At 34.6% G+C, this 13,583-nt stretch overlaps 1 protein-coding gene across 7 annotated transcripts in view; it reads left to right on the plus strand.

The window, feature by feature from the left end:
• Nucleotides 1-11,643, plus strand: part of SLC4A4 (solute carrier family 4 member 4) — a 343,869-nt gene extending 332,226 nt beyond the window's left edge. For all 7 annotated transcript variants that reach the window (XM_077848312.1, XM_077848309.1, XM_077848311.1 and 4 more), the window contains 4 exons: nucleotides 12-173; nucleotides 3,546-3,642; nucleotides 6,489-6,568; nucleotides 7,253-11,643. In XM_077848312.1, the coding sequence (XP_077704438.1) occupies nucleotides 12-173; nucleotides 3,546-3,642; nucleotides 6,489-6,532 (303 nt within the window). In that variant the 3' untranslated portion in view covers nucleotides 6,533-6,568; nucleotides 7,253-11,643. The remainder of the gene's footprint in view (nucleotides 1-11; nucleotides 174-3,545; nucleotides 3,643-6,488; nucleotides 6,569-7,252) is intronic.
• Nucleotides 11,644-13,583: the final 1,940 nt, after the last annotated feature.

A 13,583-nucleotide genomic window follows, 5' to 3' on the forward strand; every position in this document is an offset into this window, starting at 1 on the left:
TATCCTTTCAGATCTTGGCACTTGTAGCTGTCAGAAAAGGCATGGACTACCTCTTCTCCCAACATGACCTCAGCTTCCTCGATGATGTCATTCCAGAAAAGGACAAGAAAAAGAAGGAAGATGAGAAGAAAAAGAAAAAGAAGAAAGGAAGTCTGGACAGTGATAATGATGATGTAAGGAACTTTGCAAAATTCCAAAGTAAAGCTAAAGAAAGAAACGTGAAAAAAAATATATGTGAAACGTGTGTGTGTGTGTGTGTGTGTGTGTAAAATCCTTTATGTGAGATATATGGCTGAGTTCCAACAATATTCACCTGGCTGTGTTACCTGTGAGTCTTCACCTTCCTTTGCCCTTCATTTTCTTTCTTTAGTTCTTTATATTTTCCAAAGTTTTTCTGTAGCCATTAATATACTAATAGTGATAAAATGACTTCTAAAAAAAAAAAAAAAAGGCCCACCACATCTAAATAACTCTAATTTCCCATATCTCGGATAAAAATGACATTTGCTTCATAATGTTATAACTGTATCTGGTTCACTATTGGTAATCCAGGATTTAAATTTGAGATAATAATTCAGTTTTATGTAATTTTAAGCCTGATGTGGACAAATACCTGTGACTTCACCTCCTGTGATCTATGTTTTCATTGGAGTAGGCTTTTGACCAAAGTTCTCTGCTCTTGTACTTCTCTTCACATTGAACTTTGCCATGATTTAAGGTAATTTCTCTGTAACCCTTCAATGAAAAGGAAAGGCAACTGGAGCTTAGATTTTTGGGTTTGTTTGTTTTTTTTTTCTTTTCTTTTTTTTTTTTTACATAATTGTAGTAGTCAGTTCTGTAGTCCAGGTGACCCTCCTGCAATTGGGTGATTAAGTTGAGAAATAAAATTGCCTTTTTTTTTTTTTTTTTTTAAATTTAGGAGACCATTTCACAGGTGCTCCAGTAGGGTTCTGTAATCAGAACTAGGGGAACAGCTGGGATTATTTAATACACACATGGGTTTATCCCAGTAGCCTTTTGAAAGGACTGCCAAAGTGACATTTCCTAGGTGAAGATTTGTTGTGGATTTTACTCAGTGCAGTATCCCCATTCTAATTGGATCCCTTGGTATACAGTTTTAAAGTGGGAGTATAGTTAGGTTTTGGTGTCTACTCTGTACTTGATCATTTTGATTGATCATGCGTACTTGTCCTTTGATAAGAGCTCTTTATAGTACATGTTTTTGTTCCTATTTTACAGGAGAAAATTTAGATTGAGAAATGTTAAGTCATTTTTTCTAAGCGTATACAACCATAGTGGCAAAGCCAAAACTCCAGTCCAGGCCCATCTGGTTATTTCCAGCTGGTCAGGCTGTCTGATTGTATTCTTTGTGGAGAATTTAGAAATAGTACAGTGAGGGAAGGCAACAGACAAAATTGGATTTCAGATAAATTGATCCAATAAAAAGAGGCTAAATATATGAGGTACATTTAGCTAAAGAGAAAAAGAGTCTCGGAGCTTTTGTGACTGTCATCATCCATCTTCAGTGAGAACAGGTGTATAGATTTTATGTTTCCAGGGATGACAGAAAAAGAAACTGTGTTTGAATTACAATACAGATTAGGGTACACTGTTAAAAAGAATGATATGTTTAGACATTGAATAGAAATCAAAATTTGAAATTAATTTCTAGACTACTCAAGAAAAAAAGAGAAAAAAAGAATGGCTGAAATATCGACATAAATAAAGTAATATTTCATCTTGAATTTTCAAAACAAGTATGGCAGTTTATGTACATGGACACCAAACTTAAACTTTACTACATATTGCTAATATATGAACTAATATTATAGAATCCTCATCTCTAATAGTTTTTAAGAAAAAAAAATAAAATATCAACTATTGAGAACGTTTTAAATTTTGTTCTCTGGTGTGAAAAGTTGGATCAAATGAGCTCCTGAGAAGTTCTTCTAATTCTTTGTTTCAATTTTTAATGAATTGTATTTTATTTGGACAATTTCATTAATGATATTTACCATTTCCAGCTCTGTATTTCCAACAGATTTCTTGAAGATAATGTGTGATACTTGTTTCTTTTCTTTTCCTTTTTCTCTTCTTCCTCCAGCCCCCTTCAAAAAAACAAGCTTAAGTATTTGTCTTAGTGAACTCAAGCAGGCAATTTCGAGTACATGTGTATAATAAGTTCTCTGTGTTGAGCTCATTATTTGGGGGCTCTATATTTGGAGGGTGGCTCTCCTAGTGTTCAGCTGGTAATCACGATGCTGGGGTCCATGTATAAAGAGAGCCACACAGGGGCATGGTGGTTACAGAACTTTAATGAGCAGAAATAGTGAAAATTATGGCTTGCCAATATTTTGAGCCACTCAGTCATTTTTGGATTTGCCTGGTAGGCTATGATTAAGGGTTGGCTTCCAACCTATTCATCTATAAATGCTATTATTTGGGGGAAATGTTTGAAATACTGTGATTAAAATTTGTCCTTCTTGGCATCCTCATAAAGGTACATGCATGTGGCATCTTCATTTTTTTCAATATAAATGCAATATCTTATTCCTTTAAAATAATTTTGTGGCTTATTACTCTCTTCAGATTCACCTTAAAAGATTTTCAATGTCTGTATGTTAAGGTTTATTTTTTCTTTATTTTCTTTGACCTCTAGTTCTTTTTTCATTTTTTCCCCTCCCATCTTTTTGCTAAAGGCTATTTCTTTGGTACTTTCAGTTAAGGGATGGATTTGATCTTTTCGGTCCAAACATAGACTTGTATTCAATATAATGAATTCTTTAAAAAAGGAAGGTGGTAATCCTATGAAAATCCCCTATAGTTTTGGCTTAGGTGACCTGTTTTTTCAAACAGCCCCATGAATAGCCTGATTTTGTCATTTTATTCTGGTTGTGATTCTTCTCTGCTTACATGACAATCATAGATACCTATACCTTCCTTTTGATTTTTATTTTTTCATGTTTTGCTAAGTTTCAGATATCTTTGGGAAAAGCAAATTGAAATGAACCTTTAATGTAAACTAGTTTTAATACAGTATTAAAGTAAGGGGGGTAGTTATTTTCAACTGTACATCGAGGGCTCCTTGATAGTGAATATTAGTCTTCTACCTGTCTTTGACGGAAAGTCTCAGACATGGAATCAGAAAGCATAAGTGAAAAAAGAATTTCAAGACCATGTTATAGTTGAGGAAGTTTCCTAAATTTAATCTTTCACATCAAGATTCTATATTTTACCCTACAGCAAACCCATAAATATTTGCTGTTTGGGAATCCAGCTTATAGAAAGCCTTATAATTGTTTTAATTTGTAGTGATCTCCCTTTGGTGTGTTTCTAGTTTTAATTGATTTATCCCATTAACTCAGAAGCGTGGAAAGCAAATGTGAGAAAAATTGTGTAGAATTTGAAAAATTGGCAAGTAAGAATGATTATATCAGAGTCCTTCTTAGTGTAAATGCTAATATGATAGGCTTGAGCAATAATGGGAGGTAGGGAGGGCTGTATAGTAAAAACTTTCTAAAAACTGTTGTACGTTTCTTTCACAGTCTGACTGCCCATACTCAGAAAAAGTTCCAAGTATTAAAATTCCAATGGACATCATGGAACAGCAACCTTTCCTAAGTGATAGCAAACCTTCTGACAGTGAGTAGAACTAACCTCTTGCATGTCTGCTCAAATATGGTTTGCACGTGCGGAGAAAAAAACTTTAGAATTGTCATTTACATTAACTTTCCCTCTATTTTCTTTTCTGCTTTTCCATTTGGAGATTTACACTTAATTACTATGAAGTCTCATTTTTACATTCCTTGAGCTTAACTCTTCTTCCTTTGATCCATAACCTTTTAAGTTTTTGTTTGGTAGTGTTTTCTCTGATCCAAGTTATCACCAGTTTCTTTCGATTGCTAAACTCGTAACCATGTTTTTAATTGACCCCCCCCCCCCACTGGTATTTAGAATTGCAGCTTATAGTACTACATCACTGTCTGTTTCTGTTTGCTTTAGCCAATGACCAAATGAGCTCAAGAGAGAAATTGCATCATGAGCCTCTAAATAATCAGTAAATCAATTTTCATATTCAGCATTTGGAATAATTATTATTTTTAATTAAATTAGCAATCATAGGGTGTCTGGGTTGCTCAGTTAAGTGTCTGCCTTCAGCTCAGGTCATGATCCTGGAGTCTGGCGATCGAACCCCATGTCGGACTCCCTGCTTGGCGGGAAGACTGCTTTGCTGTCTCCCTCTGCTCCCCTGCCCCACATCCCACTCATGCTTACATGCTCTTGCTCTATATCTCTCTCAAATAAATAGGTAAAATCTTTTTAAAAAAATAACAAATAAATAAAATAGTAATAATAAAATATTAATAGAACTTTTTAGGTATTACTTATAAAATATATGCAGTTTCTTCCTAATTTCTTTATTCCTTTTCTGCTGTTTCAAAAACACCTTTTTAACTGGACTGGTCTTTTTGGGCAATAGTTTGGTGGCTAAGGTGTAATGCTTTCTGACATATCATCTTTTCTTCTGTAATTGAGTTAACAGGCGACTTGAAAAAGGGAAAACCTCTGTAGTAGTGAATATCTCCAGCTTTTCCAATAGCAAGTAGCAATTGCTTCCAAACTACTTTCACTTTGGGTTCTCATTTGAAGAAAATATATTCTTTTAGATCCAGACTCACTTCAAAGTCTACTAATCTATTATGGGGAAAAGGATAGTTGAGAAACTTTTATTTCTGTTTGACAATGCCAGTTCGACTTCAGTAAGAGGTTACCAAGAAAAGTTTGAAATGCATGACTATTTATGAAAAATAGATGTATTACTTATCTGTTGCTATGTAACAAAATACCACAAAACATAACAGCTTAAAACAACAAATATGTATTATCTTATATAGTTCCTGACATTCAGGAATTTAGGAGCACATGATTTAGATGATTCTGTCTCCAGGTCTCTCAGAGAGAGACCTTTTGGCTGGGACCAAGCTTGAAAACAACTGGAACTGGGATCTGCTTCAAAGCTCATGCAGAAGGCAGCAGTTGTTCAGTTCCCTGGCCTATGGGCACCTCCTTAGGGCCCCCTCATGGTGTAGTTTCCCCCAGTGAGAACAGAAAGAGAAACCAAGATAGAAACTGCTGTCTTTTATAACTGAATCTCAGAAGTGACGTGCTATCACTTCTTTGCTATATTCCATGAGTCACACACAAACCAACCCTGGTCCAGTATGAGAAGGAGTTACACAAGGACATGGATACCACGAGGCTCAGGGAGCATTGAGGGGTTATCTTAGAGGTTGGGTCACTGGGTTTAAAGAACAGTCAAAGCAATCTCAGCTTTGGTGCCAGTCAGTAACCTATAACTTGTAACTGAGGTTCATTTCTTTTTATTTATTTATTTATTTATTTATTTATTTATTTATTTATTTATTTTTTCTGAGGTTCATTTCTTTTCAGTTCTGTCAGTAGGATTTAGTTAATACTTCTTTTTTGAATTCAAGCTCTTCAAACCATCTCCTGGCTTCATTTTTCCTTATATTAACACTAGAGCATGAACAGCAAAACAAACTGCGAAAGGGACACAGCACATATGTCTTCTGTTGGCATCATGACCTGGTATAGCCATTCTAAGCAGAGTTTAAAGGCTACTTAAAAGATAAAAAATAAAAAAGCACCACCAGTTAGAATTTGAGGTTCATGGAAAAAGTTTATGGCAAATCAATTATTTAATGCTAGTTGTTATTCGTTCTCTCAAAAGCCCCTTAGAAGGTTACATGGAAAATTGACATAATATTAGCAATTTACTTAAGCAAAATATCTTTGATCATTCTAACTGAAATCTTCTCTAATGTCATATTAATCTTTTATAATCCATGAAAGAACAAAATAGTAGAGGTGCAGGATAATTAAGTTCCTCTCAGTCTCTTTCTCCCTCACGAATAACAGCAGGACAAAACTGTAGATGCTAAAAATGAAAGGAAATCCAAGGGCAAGACTTAGGATATTAAGTAGATCCTCTAAAATTGATTGGCCTACTAGCCTTTCACGGATAAAAACAAAGTAGTCCATCCCAGAACACCTAGAAAAAATGAAGCTAACAGATTTTTATCTTCATCATATTACTTAGTTTCTTAGCTTAATACAATGTCTCTTGAAATTATCTAGGGGCCCCTGGGTAGCTCAGTCAGTTGAGCATCTGACTCTTGATTTTGGGTCAGGTCATGATCTCAGGGCTATAAGATCGGGCCTCACTCCACGCTCAGCCAGTGTCTGCTTGTCTCTCCCTCTGCTCCTCCCCCTGCTTGCATATACTCTGTCTCTCAGATAAATAAATAATTTTTTTTTTTTTTAGAAAAAGAAAAAAGAACTTGTCTAAATTTGTCTCTCTCTTTCCAACTGTAATGCATCAATTTTTACGAACGTTTTTATTTTTACTCTAATTTTATTCATTACCAAAGGGCAGTTTCTGATTTAAAGAAATTTTTCTTTTCCAGGAGAAAGATCACCAACATTCCTTGAACGCCACACATCATGCTGATAAAATTCCTTTCCTTCAGTCACTCGGTATGCCAAGGTAAGGACAGCTCCGTGTTTTACATTGCTCTGTGGGATGATTGCCCCACAGAAATGCAGTCCATGGCGGATTATTGGCAGAACACCTTGTTTTCCTTCCTGTCTACAAGCTATCTTAAATTAGTTACCCAATCCCCAGACCTCCCCCCAGCTTTTATGTAGAACATAGTTGAAAAGACCTACTATACTTAGAAGTAATAGAAACTTTCAGTATCATTAAGGTAAAGCCCAGGATCAACATTTGCTTTTATCATTTCTGACTTAAGAGATAATCACTGTTTTCTGGCAGCTCTCCAGTAGTTTTCTCCCTCATTTTAACACGGTTCTAGACATTTGACATCCTCCTCAATCTTCCAAAAAGCAAAATCTCTGAACATTTTCTTCATGTACATCTGTTAGTCTTTTAATTTCTGACAGTATCACCTACCTGGCAGTCCTCCTTCTTGATTTTTGTGGTGGTGGGTTTTTTTAAATCTAGGTATGAAATTTTTACTTGAATATCTATTTTGTACATTCATCCCATTTAAAAATATTTGTTTTTAGTACAAGGAGAGTAGATAGGTATTTAAAAGAACAGAGGACGTGTTCAGCTTCTGTATAATGCATATACATTTGACAGGCAAGAAAGAGAATCTGATTTACTTACCATTTCTTTTCTCTTCTTTTTTCTCTTTTTTTCCTCTAGTCCTCCTAGAACTCCGGTAAAAGTTGTGCCTCAAATTAGGATAGAACTTGAGCCTGAAGACAATGATTATTTCTGGAGGAGCAAGGGAACAGAAACTACATTGTAACCTGTTTGTCTTTCTTAAAAGACTGTTTTTGTTGTTAACGTTCTTGGGTTTTGTCTAGTTGTCTATTTTTTAATTTTTGTTTTGTTTTGGTTTTTGATCATTGGCCAAATAATATAGCACTCACTCTGCTTCTCTCTTGCATAGGTAAAATCAAGACAATAGCGCACTGTTCCTTAAAACATATCAGAAGAATCCCCTTTTCCTTTCATATTTTCAGATGTGTCCTCTGACAACCAAATTCCTCTGTCACTCAAGACACGCACAGACCCTGTCCTTTTCCTTTATTAAGCAGAGGGCAAAAGTATTAAGGATTTTGTAACACCTTTTATTAAAATATTGAAGGAACTTACAACTTTGGCTTTGGAGCTGTGCTTCTGGCTTGTATGTCTGTCTGGGAGAACAAGCCGTGACCACCAGGCAGCGCCCCTTCTTGCTTGTGGAGCTCTCCAGGACTGGAAAAAGTGCTGCTATGCTACCTTGCTCTCGCTTGTAAGCCCTAATTGTAGAGTTATCAAAAGAAGAAAAACTAAAGGTACTTTACTCCCTGTAGAGAAACTATTGCCATCATTGTAGCAAGTGCTGGAATATCCCTTTTTTCCTATGCAACTTTTTTTAACCCTTTAATGAACTTACCTGTTAAGTACATTGAAGAATATTTTCTTCGTAGATTTTGTTGTTTAAATTATGGGGCCTAACCTGCAACTTATTTTTTGTCAATTTTTTAACTTTTTTTTAATTACTGTAAAGAAAATGAATTTTTTCCTGCAGCAGGAAACATAGTTTTGAGTAGTTCTACCTCTTATTTGTAGCTGCCAGGCTTTCTGTAAAAATTGTATTGTATATAATGTGATTTTTACACACACATACACACACACAAATACACGATCTCTAGAGTAAGCCAGAGGGCTGGATCAGATTAAAAACACCATGTTTCTAAGCATCTATTTTTCCCTTTCTTTAAAAGAAATTTGCTGTTCTATGAAGAGATTGGGGGAGAAGGAGAAGCTCCTATGTAATGAGAATAACTGATGTTTTGATAATAGTAATATCCGGGCATAGATGCTGATTGTATTACCATGTCGATGTCCTATGCAGTATTGTTAGATTTTTTTTTTTTCATTTTGAAATATTTGTGTTTGTGTACATACTCTGTGTGTGGCTGGTGTACATATGTGCAAAGTTGGAAAGAGACAGAGTGAAGGTAGGCAATGGGCAAAGTTATCCATCCTCTTGTGTCAGTTTTCATAAAACCCAAACCATGTATGAAAAATTATCAGAGGTCTAAGGGACTTACTATTATGTAAATGAGGGTAAACATATTTTATTGGCAGATACCGTCATTGATCCAAGAGCTCATATTTATAATACAAAACCTATAAGAATATTAATAGATAATTTACACATCTATACAGTGTTTATGAGAATGCAGATAGATCTGCAGAGGTATATGAGGTATATATATATGTGTGTATATATATACACACACATTTTAACAATGCTCACACGTGGTTTTAGGATGGAAAGGCAATATTCCTTATGATTGGGACGTTTAGAATATTTATACATATGTGTGTACGTGTATTTCAAAGCACCATATTGAAGATTAGAAAAAAAAAAGAAAATTAAGCCTTTATTAACCAAATTTAGCATGTTATTTAAATGTAATGTTTTTAATAGACTGCATTATATATTATGAATCTGCATTAAAAACATTTTAAATGCTAAAGCCATGATTTTGGATTTATATAGACATATTTGTAGTATATCTAAACTAAATATATATAACTAAAACAGATTGTTGGAGGAATACCAGAAGCAGGATGAAACCATGTATTTTGGTTTCATAATATGCACATAGTAACTCCTACTCATTCTTACATTAATTAAATTATAATTCTGTCCTCTTAACATTTTGATTATAAAAATTTTATTATCCTAAATTAGCTGTTACTTTTATAGTATCTGCTAATCTTAAAGCTTTAAATTTTATACAAATTAGATATAAATGACCTGCAATTTTTTCATTAAAATGAAAGCAGCAAATTACATGTTATTTGTTAAAACCTTACATGCCAAGTTTTGGCATCAAATTTGTACTTAATGCTATCCTTAAAATGATTATATAGTCTTGTTTTTTCATAATATAAAACTATAAGAAGCTTTTTCTTTTTCTTTACCAAGGGAAGCATCAATAAAATGTCTAAGAGCCACACATAATAAGTTTAGTCTAACCTATGATCTTGTTAAATTAAAGACATTTTTGTTCACTTTTATAAAAGCCCTAGATGTAATACTTTATTTTTCTGATCATGAATCAAATATTTGAGGATTTGTGCTTCTCTACATCTCTTTCAAAGAATTCCTAAAGGAACTTAACTCAAAATTTCAGCCTTTGAGTAGATCTAAAAGTTACCTGCACCTCCACTGATGATCCATATTCTGTGACAAAAGATTGAAATTCATGATATGAATGCAGAACAGCACCTTCCATTTGCTAAAAGTAACAGTTAATATCATACCTTTTCAATATTTTGGAACCCATTTTAAAAAAAGGTTTTAAAAAATCATTACTTTCAGAGGAACAGAAGTAGTTACCAAACAAGCAAACAAAATCTGAAGTCCATACAGAGCCACCAAATAAATTATCTGTATTCTAACTGAATTTACTCATTTTCTGAGAACTAACCAGATTTTTTTTGATGGTTTTGTTTCTATGTAAACTGGACGCACAGAATACAGTACAGTGGCAATTTTTTTTAACTCAGTCTCTTTCCCTGATGTGAATACAGAGACATGAAATATTCAAGTTGTTAGAAGAACAAGACTAAGTGTACACTCCGAAGCTGTCAAGAAGGAGTCCTGTGATTATACAAACTTACTGTTGAAGAGATCAGTAGGCCAAGAGTTGACCTTATCAAAGGAGCATAAAGGCCATAGGTTTTGCATTTGAAAGAAAATCTCTTGGAAACACTGTTTTCCTTGATAAAGATCACTCTTTTCTACTGTGTGAGACAGTGACTTGGAATCCTAACTATTTTCTCTACCATGCACAGTGGTGATCCTGCCTCTTCTTCCAGTCAAACAGTGGAGTAGGGGGTGGAAGATGGAGGCTTAAAGATGTACAAAAAAAAAAAAAACCCAAAACATAAACCCTCTCTAATCAGCCCCCACCTCAAAAAGTAGGGGATGAGGAGAAGTGATTATCTGCTGTGAGTAGAATTTGTGTAAATGTTATGCACATGCACCAACCCACACACAGAGTAAATCTTTTATCAGCTCAAAATTGCTGTTTAATGCAGAGAATGATTGTCTTCCGAGTTTTTAGTTCTTTTTTTTTTAACTGTGTTAAAGTACTTGAAATGTATCAACTGCTGACTATCCTTTAAAAACAAAACAAAACCATTTGAGTTGTATTACAGAGGTTGACATTGTTCGGGGATGGGACAAAGCTTTCTTCAATTCTTTTCATACCACTTAATGATTTTGGTGCAGGCACTTGATATTTTCTTATTTATTCCGTGATATTTCACATCCACCCTTCACAGCATGAGCATAAAGCCCAGTGGCACCAAGTGGCTGAATACAATCAAATGATATTTTATAGCACTTGACTGTCTGAAGAACCTTGGGAGTTTTCAAATGATGACTTCATTGAGCTTCATTGCAGCCTGAAATAAAAATGTTGTATGATAGATGCTAACAGTCAAGTTGCATTTTGACTGGAAATTTTGATATGACCTATTTCTTAGCTCATTTCTCTGTGCTCTATGGGTACATACAAAAATCCTGAATTCTGTTTCCCAGGCAGATCATTGCAACTCAGGGCTAAAGTCATCCAGTGAAACTTTTAGAGCCAGAAGTTAACTTTGTCCCAGTCCCACAATGTGAAAAGAGTGAATAGTGGCCTCTTTTTAGCCATTTTCATGGCTGGTACATATCTGTACACCTTACTTTTCAGAATTAATACGCACTTTCAGATATTCTTATTTTTATTCTCTTAAGTCTTTATTAACTTTGGAGAAATGATGCATCTTTTTATTTTAAATGAAGTAGATCAACATGGTGGAACAAAATGATAAAGAACAGAAAACATTTCAATATATTACTAATAATTTTTTTCCAATATAAAACCTAAAATTCCTATAATATTATAGTATTTTACAGTTTTATGAAGCTTTCTATTGTGACTTTTATGGAATTAAGAGATGAAGAAGATGAGATATTTTAGCATTTATATTTTTCAAAATTAAATGTATACTTAAAATAAAGTAACTTTATGCATTTATGAGTGTCTAGTGCTTCTGTTCAACTCTTCAAATAATTATAAAGTGCCTATTATTTTACTCTTGGGTGTTATAGGAAATACAAAGATTTGAATAAATTAGAGTCTCTGACTTCAGATGGCTTTTTAAAACTCCACGTAGGAGGATAAAATAAGTGTCCAAATTACATGAAATAAGAGATTGTAAGAATTATCTATTCAAGTATTGATGAAGTAGTATCATGCAAGATGCAAGGATTCAAAGCAAAAAAAAATGTCCAACTAAGAGCAGTGGAATAATAACTGATAAACAGATAAAGTAAATGTGGTATAGCTATACAATGGAATATTAGTCAATTATCAAAAAATGAAATCTTGCCATTTGCAATAACGTGGATGGAGCCAGAGCATATTATACTAAGTGAAATAAGTCAGAGAGATACAGACGCCATATGATCTCACACATATGTGGAATTTAAGAAAGAAAACAGGTGAAAGTATGGGAAAGGGGGAAAGAAAAAAGGAGAGAGGTTAATAAGCCATAACAGACTCTTAATGATAGAGAACAAACTGAGGGTTGATGGAGGAAGGTGGGTGAGGGGCAGGCTATGGTTGAAAAGTATTAAAGAGGGTACTTGTGATGAGCCACTAAATATGAGTGCTGTATATAAATGATGAACCACTGAATTTGACTCCAGAAACCAATATTGCACTGTATGTTAACTAACTAGAATTTAAATAAAATTTTTGAAAACGCAATGGGATGTTTCATTGAAAAAGTAGTGTTGTTATTCTTCTTTTATAAAGTTAGTGAAGTATAAAATGCCATTTTCTTGAAACCAAGATGATACATACAGTCATGCGGGCTGTGTGGTGCAGTTGGTTAAGTGTCCCACTCTTGGTTTTGGCTCAGGTCATGATCTCAGGGTTGTGAGATCGAGCTCAGCATTAGCCTCTGTGCTCAGTGCAGAGTCTGCTTGAGATTCTCTCTCCCTCTGCACCTCCCCCTGCTCATGCTCTCTCTCTATCTTGCTTGCTCTCTGTCCAAAATAATTAAATCTTAGAAAATTGCTAAGCATTGAGCACTTGTTAAAAAGAATTATTCACATGAACAAAATCTTGGAATGGTACTCTTCAGAAGATACATAACACATACTTCTTCCTGCTGGACCTAACCAGGCTTCCATGTATTATTTACAATTCTCCAGGAAACTTCAGTTCAGCCCCAAGTTATAATCAGAGAATGGTGGTTGGTTGAGGCAGGCAGGGAACAAATGAAGGGGATAAGAAGGAACCATTGGTAGCAGTAAAAAGTACACTGAAAAAAAAAAAAGGGTAATGAGACAGAGACATTGACTAGAACAATCTTTCAACCTGGCAATTGAATATAGAGGCAATAGCTCTGATAGTGGTAGTGGTGTCGAAAATGGGGTTTGGATCTTATTACTGAGCTGGAAGAAGCACAGAAGCCACACTCAGAATACATAATATTATGGAAGAATCTGATTAATATTTCAATGTACCCACAGAGAAGTCTAAATATTGTCATGTATAACAATAACTAAGTCAAGAAATTAGGATCAAATTGTATTTATGTTATGGGGGAAAAAGGGGCACTTCAGCAGCTCCTCATTATGTAACTTCACCTGCTTGACCTACCTGAGAATAGGGAAGTAAAGTGCTGAGGCCTCTGAACTACCAAGCTATGTGTCCCAGGGTCTAGGTACCACAGCTGGAACACTATAGTTCCGAAAGAAGAACTCAAATCCTCCCATGGGATCTATTTACACTTATTTTATTCAAAATGCTTGAATAGGTTAAGCTTGGTCATCTGTGGCTTTCTCAGAACATAGGACCTGAGAAATAACAGAGAAAGTTACTGATAGGAAACTGAGTTAGCAAGAATTAATAGCTTCAACCTGGTAGGAAGAGAGAAGATATTTTTACAGCTATAAAATATACTT

This window comes from Canis aureus, chromosome 14, assembly GCF_053574225.1.
Source record: "Canis aureus isolate CA01 chromosome 14, VMU_Caureus_v.1.0, whole genome shotgun sequence".
Taxonomy (NCBI): Eukaryota; Metazoa; Chordata; class Mammalia; order Carnivora; family Canidae; genus Canis; species Canis aureus.